Source organism: Trachypithecus francoisi, unplaced genomic scaffold (genome assembly GCF_009764315.1).
Source record: "Trachypithecus francoisi isolate TF-2019V2 unplaced genomic scaffold, Tfra_2.0 Contig01579, whole genome shotgun sequence".
NCBI classification, from domain to species: domain Eukaryota; kingdom Metazoa; phylum Chordata; class Mammalia; order Primates; family Cercopithecidae; genus Trachypithecus; species Trachypithecus francoisi.
Window position 1 is genome coordinate 14,193,974 of NW_022681442.1, and position 19,473 is coordinate 14,213,446.

The 19,473-nt window shown below is 45.1% G+C and overlaps 1 protein-coding gene across 1 annotated transcript in view; it reads right to left on the reverse strand.

The window, feature by feature from the left end:
- The window catches only part of SLC18A2 (solute carrier family 18 member A2), a 39,979-nt gene that overhangs the window by 4,375 nt on the left and 16,131 nt on the right, over window positions 1-19,473 (reverse strand). Inside the window, exons 10-15 of the mRNA XM_033181581.1 lie at window positions 18,782-18,877; window positions 9,154-9,232; window positions 8,931-8,982; window positions 8,221-8,284; window positions 5,546-5,665; window positions 5,272-5,405 (exon numbers count right to left, since the gene is read on the reverse strand). Of these exons, the coding sequence (XP_033037472.1) occupies window positions 5,272-5,405; window positions 5,546-5,665; window positions 8,221-8,284; window positions 8,931-8,982; window positions 9,154-9,232; window positions 18,782-18,877 (545 nt within the window). The remainder of the gene's footprint in view (window positions 1-5,271; window positions 5,406-5,545; window positions 5,666-8,220; window positions 8,285-8,930; window positions 8,983-9,153; window positions 9,233-18,781; window positions 18,878-19,473) is intronic.

The window sequence follows — 19,473 nt, forward strand, 5'->3', positions numbered from 1 at the left end:
AAGGTTTAACCCCCCTAACAATAGATGTCTCATCTCCCCAAGATTAATGATTCTCGAGGAAATGTAGGGGTGGAGAGATAGAGCAGGTTAAAACATGAAATTTGACAATGGTCCTCACGTGACAATGGTGTCAAGAAACTTTGAGAAACACTGCCCTAGTTACATGGCATTATCTAAGACTATAGCACTGTCATCTGGCTGACAACAGCTGACGGGACACCTATTAGGTGTTGCATGCCCTTAAGGTCCTATCCCAGCATCTTAGTTACCTCCCTGCACGGACAAGAACAGGGACTCCAGGGTCCCGGGTGGAGTGCTCACTTCTGGTTCAGTGCCCAGGGAAAGCTACCCTGTAGAGGCGGGAGTTGAGGTAAACTTTGAAAGATGGAAAAGATTTGGACAGCAAGGGAGGTGGCAATGAGTAAAACGTGAGTTATTTACCAAGCAGGACACTAAGTAAGCCACCCTGGCCACCACAGACGTCTGCTGAGGAAGCACCGTGAGATACCAGTTGGGACACCCAACTGGAATGCAGGGCATGGGGCCTCGATCCTTGCATGGCCCTCAGGCAGGCAGGTCACCTTATAAAGAACGGTCATCACTGCCTTATTCCTAATTGCCTTCCATCTCTTGGCTCATCCACATTAGACCAGAATGTATGAATATGTCATTTTAAGGACCCCGGAACCTAGGACTGGGCACATGATATGAACGCAACAAAAAAACTGCACTGCAGGAAAAGCAGTTCAGTCAGACTGATTATTTGGCATCATGCACACTTAACTGACCAGCGTTTGTCAATTCACCCAAAACATATTTATTAACAGCCTGTTTCAGGCAAAGTTTTCTTCCTTTAAATGTTCTGTAGCCTTTAAAACCTAGCTCGCTGGCTTCCAAACCTCTCTTGAAAGATTTATTGTGCAATAATTGTACTTTAAAACAAAAAAGGTATACACAATTAAATAAGCCAGGTGGCATGTAATGTTTCCAAAGTGCCATGAAGAAAGGCATGAACAGCGTCAAGTGGGTCAGTCAGGTGCCCGGGGAACAAGCAGGGTGGCCGCGATGCAGGCAGGTAAATTAAACCTGCTCTCCACGCACTGCTGTGGTGAGGAAGGTGTGTTCCACTCGCAACCGAAGAGAAAATCAATAGGAGGGGATTGGCATTTGAATTCAGAGCAAAGCCCACTTACTGAGAGGTGAGCCCCAGCCCCTCCAAATGCCCGTTTCATGAGTTAGGATCTCCTAAGTGGTAAAAACAAACAAATAAACATGGTGGACCAAATGAAAAGTAAAAGTAATACAAATACAAAGCTGGGGTAGTGAACCCATAAAAGCATTAAAAGATAAGAGTGCCAGTCTTCGAGATTTTGATAGGTACCGGGCCTTCTGAGTAGGCAAGTTTTATTCTCTTTAACATAACTAGAAAAGCAATGATGGTTTTGCACCCACTATTTAAATGCCTGCAAAGGGGCAAATTCTATAAACAACTTACAATATGCAGAATGCGGTCTATCTCAGCAGCCTCCAGCCACCCCATCCTTGCCCCACCCATGGCATCCAGAAAACAGAGCTGTTGCTGGAAGGGCTTTATGGAACAACTATCAGAGCCATCCAGGAAAAGAAAGCTGCAATCCTCAAACCACCTAATTTCTTGTCTTGGCAACAATTAGAAACTTCAAGAGTAAAATTAAGAAGCATGCCTTGTCTTTAAAAATAATTCTTCAGGCCGGGCGCGGTGGCTCAAGCCTGTAATCCCAGCACTTTGGGAGGCCGAGACGGGCGGATCACGAGGTCAGGAGATTGAGACCATCCTGGCTAACACGGTGAAACCCCGTCTCTACTAAAAAATACAAAATACTAGCCGGGCGAGGTGGCGGGCGCCTGTAGTCCCAGCTACTCGGGAGGCTGAGGCAGGAGAATGGCGTGAACCCGGGAGGCGGAGCTTGCAGTGAGCTGAGATCCGGCCACTGCACTCCAGCCTGGGCAACAGAGCGAGACTCCGTCTCAAAAAATAATAATAATAATAATAATTCTTCAACCTGGAAAAAAAAATCCACAACACAGCTCTTCTCAACTGGGAACTTTGAGAGTGAAACGCTACCATGTAACTGTCTTATAACACAATTTTCCTCAAATGGTAATGTTGATATTTCCTGTATGCAGAGGGACTTGAATAACAGGTCTTTTTCTCCACCTATACTGATAATGCTGATTATAAAAAATGGAAATCCAGTAAACCACATGGAAGACAAACTCACATGCTCATAAACTAGTTCATGATTCTATCCCTGGTGATCCATTAAAACAGCATTATATCTTACAATATAAAACAGCTTAAGTCCAAACACCTTGTTATAAGGATGCTGTCTAATGGAAGAATGATTTGCTAAGGGTCATATGCCTTCTGGCCCTCACATCCCCCAGCATTTGGCAACTGCTCATCCTGAATGCCAGCACTTGTCTGCTCTGAGGTTTCTCAACTGCATGGTCATTGATTCTTCCTCCTCCCTCACACACTGCTGTCCTGCCTGCATGCCACCTTATCATTAGGTGCTGTCGGCCACCACCACTGGCTTCCTGCTCTGCTTACACAATGAGTAGGCAGCAGCTGCTAGTCACCACTCTCAAATGTCACCATTAGGCCAGTCGAATGGCATCCGACGTGATGCCTTCAATTATGGGCATCGTTGATGGGCAGCAAGATGCACGCCTTCTCAAGTTTTTAATGATTTCTCTTGCTAGGTGCTTATTAAGGATTGTAACATCTTGCAGTGAAAGTGGCTTTCTGGAAACCTATAATTCTTACCGTCTTGCCTTTCAGGACCGTCTCTTCCACTTCCTTCAGCATTTTTTTAAAAAATGAACTAAAGTATTCGTTTAAATTGGGAAAGAGGAGGGGTATTGAGGCCCGCCTTCTGCTAGTCCTTCTGCGGAACACAGTGGTGGTTGGCTGGGCAAGCACCTTCCCTGCTCGTCCTCTGACCTCATTCACTTCCCAAGGCCACAGATAAGCCATCAGGCTGCCGTTCGCAAACGGACATCACAACAGCCATTGATGTTGGCCGGCTTGGCAAGAGGAGCCCATTCATCTGTTTTGGGGTCTGTATAGCAAAAGGAAACTCTCACATCACAGAGGAGGAAAAAGGGAGAAAATTCAGGTATTGCTGGACTGACAGGGGAAGCCAGAGAGTTAGATAAGCAGGAAAGAGTTGGGTGATACTGGAAATAGGAACACACTTTTTGAGCCACAGGGCCAATCACTTTGTTGGGATTCTTCCATTTAATCCTCACAATCCTATAAGGTAGACGTTATCATTTCTCCATGCAACAGAGGAGGAAACCGAGACTCTTAAGCCTCTACATAGTGGGGCCAGTCTGGCTCCCAGGTCCATGCTAGCCCTAACTATCTCCCAAGAGTCTTCAGTCTCCTGGGCTACAGGAGGATTTGTAAGTGATTTTATACACGCGCACACACGTATACACACATATCTACTTTTTTTTGGTCAAAAACATTGAAAGTAACCTCCATTCAGCCTTAAACTGTTATCGTGGCAACAGAATGGCAGTTTGCAGTTGTGCTGAGAATTTTCTGACTCCATTTGAGCAAGGTATTGTGCTAGGGTCAGCCAAGCAAAGATGCATCTGGAATTTACACACCCAAGCTGGAAAGCAGGTGTCTTCTAAGACAGGTCTGAGAAAGTGATGTGGTTTTCAGAGCTGGGGAAGCATCTAAGGAAGCAGAAGGAAGGACAAGGGGATAGCTTCTGAGTTATTTCCACAGCACCTTCCATACCGTTTCCATGAGTCAGATGGGCCATGCATTACTCAAAAGTGTCTAGTTAAATCCTATTTAAAATAAAGGGCACAAGGCCAGTGCCCAGTGCTTGATATATTTTAAAATATGTGGAATGAATTAATGAATGTAAAAAAACACCCAAGACAAACACAGGCTGCACATAACCTTATTTTAAGGTTTGTCTTTAAATCTCCTTTTGGGGAAAACCATCAAAGGGCAGTTCAGGAAATGCCAAAGCATTAAGATGCATTCAGTTCCACTGTCAGAAAGACCTTCTGATGCACTTCCAGGAGAACATTACAAACAAACCTCACATCTATTCACAAACACAAAAATGCATGTCCTCTTGTTCACCTCATTCATCCTTAATCCAAGACACTCTCCTTTCCCCTGGACAAGTACCGATCAGCATTTGCTCTTTTAAAAACTGGCAACGCCAGATAAGAAAGATGATCAGAAACACTGAGCTTCTACTTGCTGGGTAAGGTAAATACCTTAGAAAGGTTAAAATGACTCATGCATTTCAAAATTCAAATTTTGAATCAATTAATTTGAACTTTTTCAAAAGAGGGATGCTTTATCCTCTACATCTTGCCTATGGTTGTAATTTTGGTCATAAAGTTATAAATTAAATGGTTCTATGTGTTCACATATACTCCAAAGTGCACACACAATGATTTTTCCATAAAAACCATAAAATCATCTCCAAAATCCTACATACAGTAAAAACAAGACAGCAACTATTACTGAATGCTGTAAGGGTTATGAGAAAAGCAACAGCACCACAAATGGCTAACCCTGGGCATGAGTACAGGAGGCAGAAAGATTGTGTCCAAGATGTTCAAGAACCATAGAAAATCAAATTGAATGATTCTAGGTTTATGCTTGGTCAACAAAAGAGCAACACTGATGCTCATCTATGTATAAAAATAATTTCATTCTCCCAGTTTATAAACATAAGCTTGAAAGAAATAACTCTCACAGTAATAAAAAAATAAGGCCGGGCACGGTGGCTCACGCCTGTAATCCCAGCACTTTGGGAGGCCGAGACGGGCGGATCACGAGGTCAGGAGATCGAGACCATCCTGGCGAACACGGTGAAACCCCGTCTCTACTATAAAAAATACAAAAAAACTAGCCGGGCGAGGTGGCGGGCGCCTGTAGTCCCAGCTACTCGGGAGGCTGAGGCAGGAGAATGGCGGGAACCCGGGAGGTGGAGCTTGCCGTGAGCTGAGATCCGGCCACTGCACTCCAGCCTGGGCGGCAGAGCGAGACTCCGTCTCAAAAAAAAAAAAAATAAAAATAAAAATAAAAATAAAAATAAAAGAAGTAACTGCTCTATGTGGTACAAACTAAAAAGGAATTCTCACCATTTTTGTTTGGAGGCTTTAGAATGAAACCACGAGGAAGCTATCAGGAAGGCCATGGTAAAATTACCAAGAAATGCTCACTGCATCCTAAATTTTTCTTACCATTTTTTCTTCTTTGGCAGGTGGACTTCGAAGAAAAAAGCAGAGAGGGGCAAAAAGAATATCAATTATCCCAATAATTGTCATGAGCCATGGAAATCCAATTGCCTTTGCAATAGCACCACCAGCAGAAGGACCTTTCAGGAAACAGAGAATTAGATAAAGTTCTTTCCAAATGTCTTGTAGACTGAAAGATGCAAAGATTTAAATAATTTTAGTAGACATTATCCGTTGTATATTGAGGGAAAAGGCTGTTATGAAAAGTCAGTGTCCTTACCTATAGCATACCCCATACAAAATGCCACATCTGCAATGGCATACACGCTCCCATAGACGGACACGTGCCGCAGGTCGACGAGGTAGCCCATGATGGGCATCATTGACGAATCCACCATTCCTGAGGACAGTCAGGGAACACAGTGTATGGCAAACAGATGTAAACCCAAAATGGGCTGAATATCAGGGACTGTGCCTTAAACTCACGACCCTGCCAGCTCTTCCCCTTCTGTCATCGCCACCTGCAAGTCTTGGGGTGATACTAATCTTTGAGTAGAAAGAACGAAGGAAGCCTTTCTGACCCCCCAGAGGAGGTCAGGTTCCCCTCGCATACAGATGTTCTCTCACAGCGTCATCTCAATTGTCATTCATTCTTCAATTCTTTGCTAAATGCCCAACTCTTCTGTTGGTTTTGTTCACCCATATCCCCAGCACTTGTACATATTAGGAAGCAGCAAGCACCATTTCTTTTTTTTTTTTTTTTTTTTTTTTTTTTGAGACAGAGTCTTGCTCTGTCGCCGGGCTGGCGTGCAGTGGCCGGATCTCCGCTCACTGCAAGCTCCGCCTCCCAGGTTTACGCCATTCTCCTGCCTCAGCCTCCAGAGTAGCTGGGACTACAGGTGCCCGCCACCTCGCCCGGCTAGTTTTTTGTATTTTTAGTAGAGACGGGGTTTCACCGTGTTAGCCAGGATGGTCTTGATCTCCTGACCTCGTGATCCGCCCGTCTCAGCCTCCCAAAGTGCTGGGATTACAGGCTTGAGCCACCGCGCCCGGCTAGCACCATTTCAATGACAGACATTTTCCTCATCTGCCTGCCACTGACACATGTGGATGTGGATGTGTGTGTATGTATGTGTGTGTTTTAGCTAACTTCTTTCAGTTTATGTGGAGGGGAGGGCACCAACCTCTGAGTCCCTGCCAGTGTGTTCACAGACACTGGCTCACAGCAGCCAATCATGAGCATCCCCATTTTACAGATGAGGAAACCAATATTCAGACAAGGGAGGTTTGACCACACTCACTGAGCCCGGGGAGTCTGAGCCAGGAACTCTGAACACACACCCTCTTTACTCTACCTGCTCCCCACTATTCAAGAGATGAGATTCTAATGCTGGTCGTGGTTGTGGCTGGGGTATATGTCTGTATATATATGTGTGTGTGTGTATTTATGTGTATCTATGTATGTGTGTATATGTATGTGTGTATGTATGTTTGCATGTCTATGTGTATGTGTTTATGTGTATATATGTATCTGTGTATGTATGTGTATGTGTGTGTGTGTATGCACTTGTATTTGTGTCTGTGTGTCTGTGTGTATGTGTATGTATGTGTGTCGGTGTGCGTGTATGTGTATGTGGGTGGGTGTATGTGTATCTGTGTGTGTGTATGTATGCATATGTGTGCATGTATATTTATGTGTATGTTTATGTGGGGGTGTATGTGTATGTGTATGACTGTGTCAGTGTGTGTGTGTGTGTTGTGTGTGTGTGTATGAATGTGTATGTGTGTGTGTTTTAGCTAACTTCTTTCAGTTTACACACTCATACACACACAACACACACATACACACTCATACAACACAGACACAGACACACATATATACACACACACATACACCCCCACATAAACACACATACACACATAACTTCTGATCAGTGCCAGATGATCTCTCAGACTCCTTGGACTTCTGGGGCGTTCTGGTCCCCCCATTATTCTCCACCTTAGAAACACCCATAGTCTAAGCGTGTGGCCCAGGTGTGACCGGGAGCCAGAGGTGGGTCAGGCACGCAGGTGTGCTTAGTGGCGAGGGACAAGTGAACCAGAAAGCAGCAAAGCAGGAAAGCACCAAAAGACGCAGGCCAGGGGCCCATTCTGCCAGGCCTGCAGAATGGCAGGGGGAGCTGCCAGAGGACTGGGCACCCTCCCCAAAAAGATGGGCCATCCAGACAGTGGAGGACAAGGGGAGGCAAGGCAGAGGACAGGCAAAGAGTCAGAAGGACCTGGAGTACCATACTGGGTTCTACCCCAGCCTCGGCAGCCTTCTACCATCTGTCCTTGGTGAAAGCTGTGCTGTGCCACTGTATCACTCAAAGGTTACGTTCCTGCTTCTACAGGGGTGGACTGAGCACTTACTTTTATCATGATCAATTGGTATATTACATAAGAGATAAAAGTATACCATTCACTCAAAATAGTGACAAGGTTTTTCCTAACATATTATCGTTCTTAACATTCAAAAGCCCCATCTCCTTGCCTATGGAAATTCCTGCAGCACAGGTGGTCATCAACACATTAGTCTGCTTTGTCTGTACTAAAACCTCTTCAAAATATATATGTGAAGTCTTTGCCCCCAGCCTCATGAGAAGACCTGCTCATAGGGAGGAGCTCTGTGCGAGAGATTCACTTGTTTGCCCAGCCCCAGCAGTGGAGCATCAGTTTCCTTCTGTAAATATCAGCTTTTAAAAAATATTGTTTTTCAGGAAATAAATGACTAGTACATAGAAGCAGATGCCTTTACACAGAGAATCGACAGGCTGTAATTTAGCTAAGCTGCCTGCAGCCTCCTTCCAAGATTCTAGAAATTTAGGTTGAGGAACTACAGTCTACCAGAGGAAGAAGAACCCTTCCCAGTGGAAAAGCGGTTTTAAATGTAGGCACAAGGTTCGTGTGACTTACCAATTGCAAAACCAACTCCAAAGTTCGGAGCTATGAGTCCATAAATGTTTTTCGCAAATGGAATCTGTAAGAGAAAATAAATGTTATGCTAAAATAACAAGAGTTCCAACTCTAAATCATCTCAGAAAGTCCTGAACTTGTTTTTTCTCTGGGCATGGTACGCCTGTTCCCTTCTGAAGAAAAGAGGAGGAAAAGGAGTGGGGTTTGTGAAGAACCAGACCCTCCAAATCTTTGAAAGTCAAAGCTGGAGACAAGTTTTATGGCCACCATGAAAAACTTGTCACTGGTATATGTGAATGATCAGCCTACTCCACCCTCAAGTTTTGACAAGAACAAGTAGGCCTCATGAGGGACGGATATTGGCTATTGGTGGAAGAGATTTTATTCTAGGAAAACATCTTTTTTTTGCTATTGTTTCAGGTTGGTTGTCCTGAAGTGTTTAAGACACTGTCAAGCTGAAGATGATGCAGGGGAAAGTTAAACATAAAGTGTGAAATAAAACATTTTAAATAATTTCTGACATAAAATGAAAATACACTCTGGAAAGTCTTGTCCAAACATTTTTAAGATGATAAAAAATTCGAATAAAATGAAAGCTGTAATAAAATATCAACAAACTCAAACGTAAAATGTTTCTGGGTGATTCTTGCCCAAAGCCCAAGTTTTATTCACGGATCGTTCCCACTTGTCGAATGCCATCTTTTACTCACACATAAAATGCTGACTCCCACAATGATCATTCCTAGAAGAGCGCAAAGCCACCTATCAAAGAAAAAGCACCATCAAGAAATGATCATTTGATTTTTTTCCAGTCCAAATTCTCAGTGGAAATCAAAACAATTACTTGTAACAGCGAAGGCAGAAACAACTTAGAATTTTTGGAAAGAACTACATTATTATAACAGAATGAGTGTTGTTTTCATATCATCTTACCTCCCCATTTTGTGTGCAAGTATCCCAAAAATATTGGTTCCAATGAGATAAGAGATACTAGCTGGCAAGAAAGCAACGCCTGTAAATTTATGAAAAGGAGAGCTTATCAGTGCTGATATCAGTCATATGTTAGAAAAACTAATAACTGTAGACACCACAACGTTGATTAGAGCAGATGAAATGAAGCTCCGGGGCCCACACCCCAGCAGCTAATATCCGGCGCCTGCCGGATCCGGTCTCGACCCACGTGGCTCATCCTCCACACAAAGCTGCTGAGAGACTCCAGAAATGAAAGTCCTTTCTCTATCAACTCCTTCATCTTGCCTCCATCTCTGGCTGGTGGTGGGCTTCACACGTGGGCCGATATGAACAGCTCCTGCCTGGGAGCTCGGCACCTGCAACCTTATGTGTGATTTCATCCGACAGAAGACAGACGCAGTTATTGAAAGAATTAGGGAGCCGTGAGATAAGCAAAAAGAAAAAAGTTAAAATTACCCCAAACCCCATCCATTACTCAGCTAATCACCACAGTCATTTTCCCCTGTAAGTTTATTTACATATACAAACATATTTATGTGTGTTTTGATTTTCAAAAAAAAAGGGATTATACTCTATCCTGCTTGTTTCACTTAGCTTTACAAACATTTTTCTAGGTCAGAAACATAAATGTCTACTTGGTCATTTTTTGTGGTTAAGTCAGACTTTCTTTTTTTTTTTTTATTGAGACAGAGTCTCGCTCTGTCGCCCAGGCTGGGGTGTAATGGCACGATCTTGGCAACCTCTGCCTCCCGGGTTCAAGTGATTCTCCTGCCTCAGCCTCCCGAGTAGCTGGGATGACAGATACGCGCCACCATGCCTGGGTAATTTTTGTATTTTTAGCAGAGACTGAGTTTCAACATGTTGGCCAGGCTGGTCTCAAACTCCTGATCTCAGGTGATCCACCGGCCTCAGCCTCCCAAAGTGCTGGGATTACAGGCATGAGCCTCCACGCCTGGCCTCCTATCCAAGTTTTAATGCTCTCCCCATAGAGGGCACATGCATCCCCCAGGTTCTGATGTGCCCAGGGTGATCTCCTGCTGGTGGTGGCAGCAGTGGCCTTGAACATGTCCTCCGCATTGAACAGAAAGGTCTAGCCATATCAGACCCAGCTTGGCTACCAGGAGAATTGTCCACATCAGCTCTGTCTGATCCTCATCCATTATTAGAACCACAGGACAATCTCTTTATGAGGGACTGCTTTTCAAACTCCTAGTGATTTTAGTATTTTTTCCTTGAAATCAGATATACTAGACTTGATTCCAAGCCTTGCTCACACACAGTAAAACTTACTTTGTTCTCAGTCAGAGGACTGCATAAGTGAGACATGCAGGTAGATATCAGATGACGGAGTGCCTGCTACACTCACAATACATGGGGCCTGGAGGTCCTTCTCATCCCAGCAGCTGGCCACACACTCACGGGCAAGTGTGATCTTGTCTCTTTAGGATAACGCACGACTGTCTACCACCAAACCCAGAAACAGGCTGAGTCTTCCAACACAGCAGGGACTTCCAAATAAACGGCTCCATGAGCTAAATCCAAAACCAGATCATTCTAGACGTGGGGGTTCTGGGAAACACTAATAAAGAGCAATCTCATTTCATTTTCCAGGGAATTATTTCTGTCATGTTTAGCAATATATGGTAGTCAAATAATTGTTCAGTGTAATCTGATTGAGCAAACATTTACTGACAGCCATGTGCCCAGCACAGCACTGGCCTGCAGCAAAGACAGTGACAACGTGATTCTCGTCCTGACGCAAGTGTTTTGAAGGAAAGAAGCAGATGACGTTTAAACTGTGACCTGGCCAAGTGAGGCACATAACAAAAACACAGGTGCCATGCTCTGGGGACCTGGAACTGCGTCTGGCCAAGCTCCGCAGAGCAGATGGTATTTAAACCTGGCCTCAAAAGCTGTGTCGTAGTACTTCCTACCAGCTCTAGAGACTGTTAGTGGGGATAGTAAGATATCATGACAACATCCCTGAGGGCCAGGTAGGTATAAATGAATAAAACAAGCAAATTGCAAGCAAAAATAACAGTGCAGATATCATGATAAAGAGCCACTGACATTCAGCCTCAGTGTCAGAGAAAGAAAATGAAGAATGGAGGGAAGAGAGGTCTTTGGCGACCCAGACTCCATCTAGAAGGCAGACGACTCTCTCTGTGGCCATTCACTCCCCTGAGGGACTGCAGTTCCAATGTTGGAAGATCCTGTTTGTTTTTTAAGATGGAGTCTCAATGGAGGCTGAATGTCAGCGGCTGTTGCCTGGGCTGGAGTGCAATGGCACCATCTGGGTTCACTGCGACCTCCGTTTCTTGGGCTCAAGTGATCCACCTGCCTCAGCCTCCCAAAGTGCTAGGATTACAGGCATGATCCACGCACCCAGCCTGAGCAAGAATTCTTTCTAGGGCTTCTCCCGACTCAGTGAGAAAAGTGTTGGCTGGGACTGGCCTGCAACAGTGCCCTGGGCCATGGCAGGAACCCTCCCTTCTGCGGGGCGATGCTCTTCACGTATCTCTGCTCACACCAGAAAGTTCACCGAAGGGAGAGCTTCTATCACCCCTTGTGATTTTGGTACAACCTGGCTTCAGCCACGGCCTTGGCCAGCCAGTGAGGGAGAGGCTCTGGTCGTCACGAAGCCTGCGGGGAGCTGAGCTGGCCGTCCAGCCCCGGAAGCGAAGGTGGAAATGAGTCCCTGGGTTTCCTCCAAGCTCCAGATGATCCCTCCCTGAATGAAGGCCAAGGGCTCGGCCTAGAACCAGAATAGGGGCAATGGTCTTCCCTGTCCTATGGCAGGCTTAGGAGGATCCTAAGTCCTCGCATCCCAGAGCCACAGAAGGCTGGCATTGCCTCTTGTCTTCTGGTACAGGCCTGTTTCCTACCCTCCATCCCACTTCGCATCCCCACAGCTCACTAAAGACAAAGGGGCTGGAAGAACCAGAAGACAAGAGTGTGGCTCCATCCTTGTCTGAGGCCTGTGCCCAGGGCCTCAGCTTCCCTCTGGGGACTTGTAGGCCTCATCCCAAACTGTCAGTCTCTAAGTCTCAAGGTGTCCGGAGAGGCCATCTGACCTAGAACTCAGGTATAGAGAAAACACCAGGAAATTATTCTTTCTCCACCCAGTCAAGCCCAGGGCTTCCCCTCAAGTGGCAGATGAGGAACTGGGGGGGCAGGCTGGCAAGGGAGCCACGTGGAAGATGGGTGGGCTGCCATCTTTACCGCCCCTAAAATATGTGGCCAAAAACAATGCCTTCAGCAAGAGCAATCCTGCGTCACCCATGCAGCTAATAAGATTGTTTGCTCTGACTTCAAATATCATAGTTTTTCTCCAGAAACAGTGAGGGGAAGCATAAAGGCAGAACAGCCTCCCTTTCACCCTGGACTGGAGCAGGCTCACAGAAGATTCCTGAACACCAGAGGCTGGGCTGCAGGGGCAGCTCCCCGCCCTCAGCACTGGGTCCTCTGCACTGCGTCGCTCACAGTACCCCATCCCCAGGCTCAGGGAGCCATGAGATGAAAGCTACAGAGACCTAGGGAAAGTGGGGTATTTCCCTCCTGCTGGTGCTGACACAGGAGGCAGGTAGAGAAACCCGATTCTCTTGAAGACAGACATGTCTATCTCTGGGGCCAATGAAAGGAGGAACCTCGGTGGTGGAAATGTGCAGCAAGCTGGTTGAGTGAACGTCTGGCACCGGTGATAAGCCCCACACAGCAATCTGATGAGATCCAGGCAGCCTGCACTCTGCTATCTGCCCCTGATGGCCCACAGCTTCTGGCTGACTTTAAAGATTTTATAAAGAAAGCCTCAGGCTTTGTCTGAAGAGGATGAGCACAAAACATCTTAAGTGTCCTGCACATGGCCAGGACACATTCAAAGAGGATGAGAATTCAGCTAGGTGACTGAGAGACCCAGTTCACGCCTGTAATCCCCACACTCTGGGAGGCTGAGGCAGGAGGACAGCTTGAGCCTAGGAGGTCGAGGCTACAGTGAGCCATGATTACTCCAGTGCACTCCAGCCTGGGCCACAGGACGAGACCCTACCTCTAAAAATAAATAAACAAATAAGAGCTTCTCAGCTCAAGAGTGCATGCAAAGTCAACACAGCAGCTCAACTCAGCAGTGCACACCCCACCTGGACAGTGGGCACCTCCTGAAAACACCAAGAGACCCATATCACCTCAAGGACCAGAGGGAAGAAAAGCTGGGAAACGGTCTCTCCAGCGTCAGCAGTGGGTATAAGCAACAAGGCGGGAGGGTGTCTTCTCATCTGCTATTTGTTGACTTGGTGTCAGATCCAAGTCCACCCCTCCTGCCAAGTGGCAGGCCTTCTTTAGGAGCTCTGAAGGTCTTTGGGCTTCCTCTTTTATCTTGGCTGCTGGGGAGTTCAGAGCTAAATTTTCTGCCTAAGAAACATTCTTGTTTAGTTCCAAGAATCCTTCCTTCTTCACTGAATACCTCTTCTGATGTCAGGCTTGGTTTGGGTTTTGTTTTATGACACAATTCACATGATTTAAAAATGCACCCTTTAGGCCGGATGCAGTGGCTCACGCCTATAATCCCAGCACTTTGGGAGGCCGAGGCGGGTGGATCATGAAGTCAGGAGTTCAAGACCAGCCTGGCCAAGATGGTGAAACCCCGCCTCTACTAAACACACAAAATTAGCTGGGTGCAGTGGCAGGCACCTGTAATCCCAGCTACTCAGGAGGCTGAGGCAGGAGAACCCGGGCAGCAGTGGTTGCAGTGAGCTGAGATCGTGCCACTGTACTCCAGCCTGGGCAACAGACTGAGACTCCATCTCAAAAAAAAAAAAAGAAAAATTCAATTTTTGACAGTGCACGGTTCAGTGATGTTTAGTGTATTCACAGAGTTGTGCAACCATCATCACCATCTGATTACAGAACATTGTCACCATCCCACAAAGAAACCTCACACCCCATTAGCCGTTTCTCTCCATCTTGACCCCCTCTCCCCCGGCCATTGGGAACTTTTTAGGTATTGTTTGATGAAAGAGCATAGCAATTCAATGCAGAACCCAAAGACACTGGTACTCAGGCCAGGTCAACTGCAGAGAGGCAGGCAGAACAGGGAAAGTCTAAGCCAGGGGGCAGCTTCTGGCAAGACATTGCCCTTCCCCAGGGCTGGATGCCTGTGAGAGAATAAGGTCACCCGAAGAAGGGCTGGGGACACTGAAAATGTCTACTTGATTCAGAACTGAGAGTCTCCATCTGAAGCTATCCACACGTACCTAGAAAGAACTATAAAAAGCACATAAATCTCTAGGAAGGACCGTCGATAAATTCTTAAAGAAAAAGCTGTGTGGGGGAGGACTAGCCTTCCAGATATGCAACCACATTCTAAAGCTACAGTAACTAAACAGGAAAGGCAAGTGAATCAATGAGGTGAAAGAGGGAATCCAGAAAGAGAGCCAAGAACTTGTGGTCCTTGAGAAAAATGATGAGAATGGGAAGAATCAGATCCACTACTTCAGAAATGGCCCTAGGACAACTGGCTGGCCATACAGGGAACAAAACTACTAGGTTCCTACACATGCCTTGGGACAAAATAAATTCCATATAGGTTCAAGATTTTAATGTGAAAAACAAATCAGAAATGTACTAAGGGAAAACATGGGCAATTAAAAAAATAAGCTTGGCATGGGAAAGGCCTTTCTGAGCTTGACTTGATATGACAATGACATTAAAGGGAAGCCTGCTAAACCTGACTAGTGGCATTTTAAATATTTGAGTGGCTAAAAAAAAAAAAATCCATTCAAGAAAAATCCGTAAAGTCAAAAGACATAGAACAATATGAGGGCAATATCTATAAAACATGTGGTAATAGATTATTATCTTAATACATAAAGAACACATAAAATCAGTAAGGACAAATAACTCCATAGAAAAATGGGCAGAGTATATTCACAAGAAATTCATAGTAAAAGAAATACACATGGCTAATACACATATGAAAACACGCTCAATTTCACTCATAAAGAATTTGTGGCTGGGTGTGGTGGCTCACACCTGTATACCCAACAATTTGGGAGGCCAAGGCAGGTGGATCACCTGAGGTCAGGAGTTTGAGACTACCCTGGCCAACACGGCAAAACCCCATATCTACTAAAAATACAAAACTCAGCCGGGTGTGGTGGCACGCACCTATAGTTCTAGCTACTGGGGAAGCTGAGGCCACGAGAATCGCTTGAACCCAGGAGGCAGAGGTTGCAGTGAACTGAGATCGCACTACTGCACTCCAGCCTGGGCGACAAAGTAAGACTCTGTCTCAAAAAAAAAAAAAAAAAAAGAATTTGTAAAAATAAATTAAAGTGAGGGCCAAGTGCGGGGGCTCACGCCTATAATCCCAGCGCTTTGGGACAGGCATAAGCCACCACACCCAGCCTGCCATATGGTTTCTAATGGCAAACACTGGAACTGTTAGGGAAGCAGAAGTTACACCATTTTAAGCTCAGCTCCATCTTACAACTAGCAAAGCACATTCCTTGCCAGTTATGACCCATAGTCATGAGATGTTTAGAGGTTAAGGAAACAGCCTAAAGATATGTACAAGGACACTCTCCTACAACAGCAGAAAGTCCAGATGTGCTTTCTGAAGACGCCCTGATTTGTTTCTAATAACAGAGTTGTTTCTAATAAGCTTGTCTCTTCTACTGTGTTCTGTGACATGCCTTGAATTCCTTCCTGAGTGATTTCCAAAAACTTTAACTTGGGGTCTGGATTGAGACCCCTTTTCTGGCAACAGAATGAGCTCAAATGCCCAATAATAGGGACTGACTCAGGATTTCAATAGTTATACATTGTTTTATTTTAACAATAAAACAATATGCAACCATTAAAAAGAATAAAGGGTTTCCAGTTAAACACGGCAGATTGAATCTATAGGTTTTTCTCCACTCCCACCTCAAAGTCCATTTAAATGCTAGCAAAGAAATAGAAGAAAATTCTAGACACACAGCCCACCCTCCTCCCGCCCCCATACCTTCCTGAGGACAAACAGTATGGGAGAGGAAAAGGGACAGTATGAGGAAGAAGCGAGCAGAGGACACCACAGAGAATGCTGGGATCTTCCATCTGCACATGGTGAGGCCAGAAAAAGGCAAGAGCCTTTGTGCCTCACAGCCAGAAAGGAATTGAAGCTTCAGGTACTGTGAGGGTGGGGCTGAGAGAAGGGGCTGTCAACACAAAAGCAGGAGGAGAGGTTGTGTTAAGAGCAGTGGGACCCGCAGCACTCCAGCCTTCACCCTGGCAGGAGACAGTTTCTCTAGAGAAATTAACCAGAACGGTTCAGGGACCCCAGGCAGCATGGCAACCGGGGCAACCAAAGAGGCTGAAACAGGAAAATGGTGTGAGGGTGTTCTTGCAATAACAACCACCTCACCAAAAAACCCCCAAACACTCAGGGTATACACAAAAGGCTCTTTAAATTTAAGATATGATAGCACCAATTTTAAAAACTCAATAGGCAGTTTAAAAGATGAAGAGGAATAACTCAAGGGAAAGGGGGGAAAGACAAGAAATTACAAGAATAAAAAAAAAGTAGGGAGTCTAACATTCAGCCAACTGGAGTAAAAGAGGAGAGAAAATAGGGGGATTCATTCAAGTAATAATACAAAAAGTCTCCCTGGAATTGTAACATGGGGTTCCCCAAGTGAAAGGGCTGATTAAGCAAGTATTCAGCCCAGTGAAGGAAAACAGACCCCACTGCGAATCATCAATGTGGACTTTTATAACCTAGAGAAGAAGTAAAGGTCCCTCGGGATCCTACAGAGGCTCAGGAATGAGGGCAACACTGGCCTCCCCCACAGCAACCCTGGACGCTAGAAGACAACAGAACAGTGGCCTGAAAACTCCCAAGGAAAATGATTTCCAACTAAGAATTATACACGCAGACAAAGTCAACCAAGTGCAGGATGAGGGTAAAATATCTGCAACTATGCAGGGTCTCAGAGACCTTCACCTGCCACGCACACTCTCTCAGGAAGCTGTGGGAGGCTGTGCTCTACAATAATGAAGTCAGTCAAGGGCAAGGAATACGGGAAACAGAAGAGAGGCACAGAAGATGCTGGGGTGATGGGAAAGGAAAGTCTAGACCGAAGACCTAGGACAGACATCCACAAACGAGCCAATACGCAGAAAGGTCAGGTTTGCCAACACTTGACTGCATTTGGAGAACTTTTCACCTTTGCCAGAAACTTTGGTGGCTATATTCATAAACACTACATAAAACATTAAGAAAATGAAAGGACAAGGCAACAACTAACTCCAGGAAAATTAAATTTGCAAAAAGAAAGGAAATTAATCACAGTCCCCTAAATAGCTCAGTCAGCTGTGAGCAATAATCACCCAGTCACACTAATGTCCGTGCTGAATGCCAGTCTAACAAGAAGCTGTAATGCAATTATTCGGGGAGGACAGAAGGTGGGAAAATGTGTGAGCTGGTTGTTTGATATTTACATGTGGTGCTGCAATAGCATTAAATAATCCCCATCTACTGTATTAGGAAGCTGGTGGACAATGTCAGAAATTGAAAAAATTGTTAAAAGGAGGTGTAATTAGCCAGGTGTGGTGGCGGGTGCCTGTAATCCCAGCTACTCGGGAGGCTGAGGCAGGAGAATCACTTGAACCCGGGAGGCGGAGGTTGCAGTGAGTGGAGATAGTACCACTGCACTCCAGCCTGGGCGACAGAGTGAGACTCTGTCTCAAAAACAAAAAAAAAGTCGGGGGTGTACACATATTATTAAGAGACATAAGGGCATCAGCAGAAGAAAGATCTAGAAGAGTTGAAGGTGATGGAATCTGAAGGGCTTTTGGGGATCAAGAGGCATGGGAAAAAGACAGCTGTTTTTCCTTATAATTCTCTTATCTTTGACTTACAATTACGTACATGTGTAACTTTGATAAAAAATAAAATTTAATTAATTTTATAAAGTAAATCTACGTGTTCTGACATGGAAACACAGCCACAAAATTGCATGAAGGAAAAACAAGAGGTCACACAGTGATGCAAATGGCAAAATTCACTTGGTTGGATTTTTAGGCATTTCATGCAATAGGGTGGTAAACACAGAACCCTCTAGAAAAAGACATAGAACTGTTAACAATGAATATCACAGGGGATGGGCTGGGGGAGGGGGAAAGATGAGCATGAAATTTAAAAATGTTTTACTTCCTCAATCAGCATACTTTGATTTCGTTATAATAAGCATGTATTACTTTTCAAAATTAAAAATACTTTTTAGGAATTAATCCTTTTAACAATTGGTTTGTTGTTAGTCTTTTTCACATAAATTTTATGGCTGTACAGTTAGTCCAGTTCCAAAACAGGGGAAGATGCTGACTGTACTTTTCCTCTCATTTCTGCCCAGATCTCATGAGTCTGTGTGAGTTCTGCACCCCTCAGGGATGATGGATAAACCAGAGAACAAACAGACCCCAAGGCTGCCCTAAGCAATGACCCCATTAAGAGTCAAACAGAAGCAATCACTTTATCATCCCGGTAAGGGCAACTCAGCAGGGATGCCCTGGGAACAAACACTCTTGAATCAGAAGAGTCCACCCCAGTCCTTACCCAGCTGCCACTTTCGGGAACACATGGTCTCCATCATCCAGATGGGCAGGGCCGGCTCCAGCATGGCGATGCCCATGTTTGCAAAGCAGATGGAGCCTGTAAGGGAGAGAAGGGCTTTGTAGTGGCTTCTGCCTCCTCTCTCGTTTCCAGACACAGTTAGACTCTATGCGCCTACAGCTCAGATAACCGCAACTCCTACTTCCATTAAGTAAAGGATAAATCACATATCAAGAGGACAGCAAAGGCTGTTTATCATCATTATCATCATCGTCGTCGTTGTCCTTATTTAAAACAGCTAGAATCCCAGAGACAAAGTTTGGACTGGAGGCAGCCCTAGAGATCCTTTGGTTTAACCTACCCAATTATGGTTTTATCAATGAAGAAAGGGAGCACAGTTTAGTAATGAAGTAGATTGCTTGGGGCCACCCAGCAGCCAGGCCACTTCCAGACCACACACAGTCTAGGGGCAACCTGAGGCTCTCACATCTGTGTTTTACTGTGCAATAAACATGGGCATTTCTAATGATACCCTGAAACGCCAGAAAATCCAAGCAAGATCAGGTGGATTCAGTCCAGGCATGCCATCAGGGGATTTTTCAAAAGTCAGCTGTACATAATGGCATCTATGCAAATATTCGTGATCACTCTGTTAATCAGAACCCTTTGTAAATATAGAACTATCTGGAAAAAGA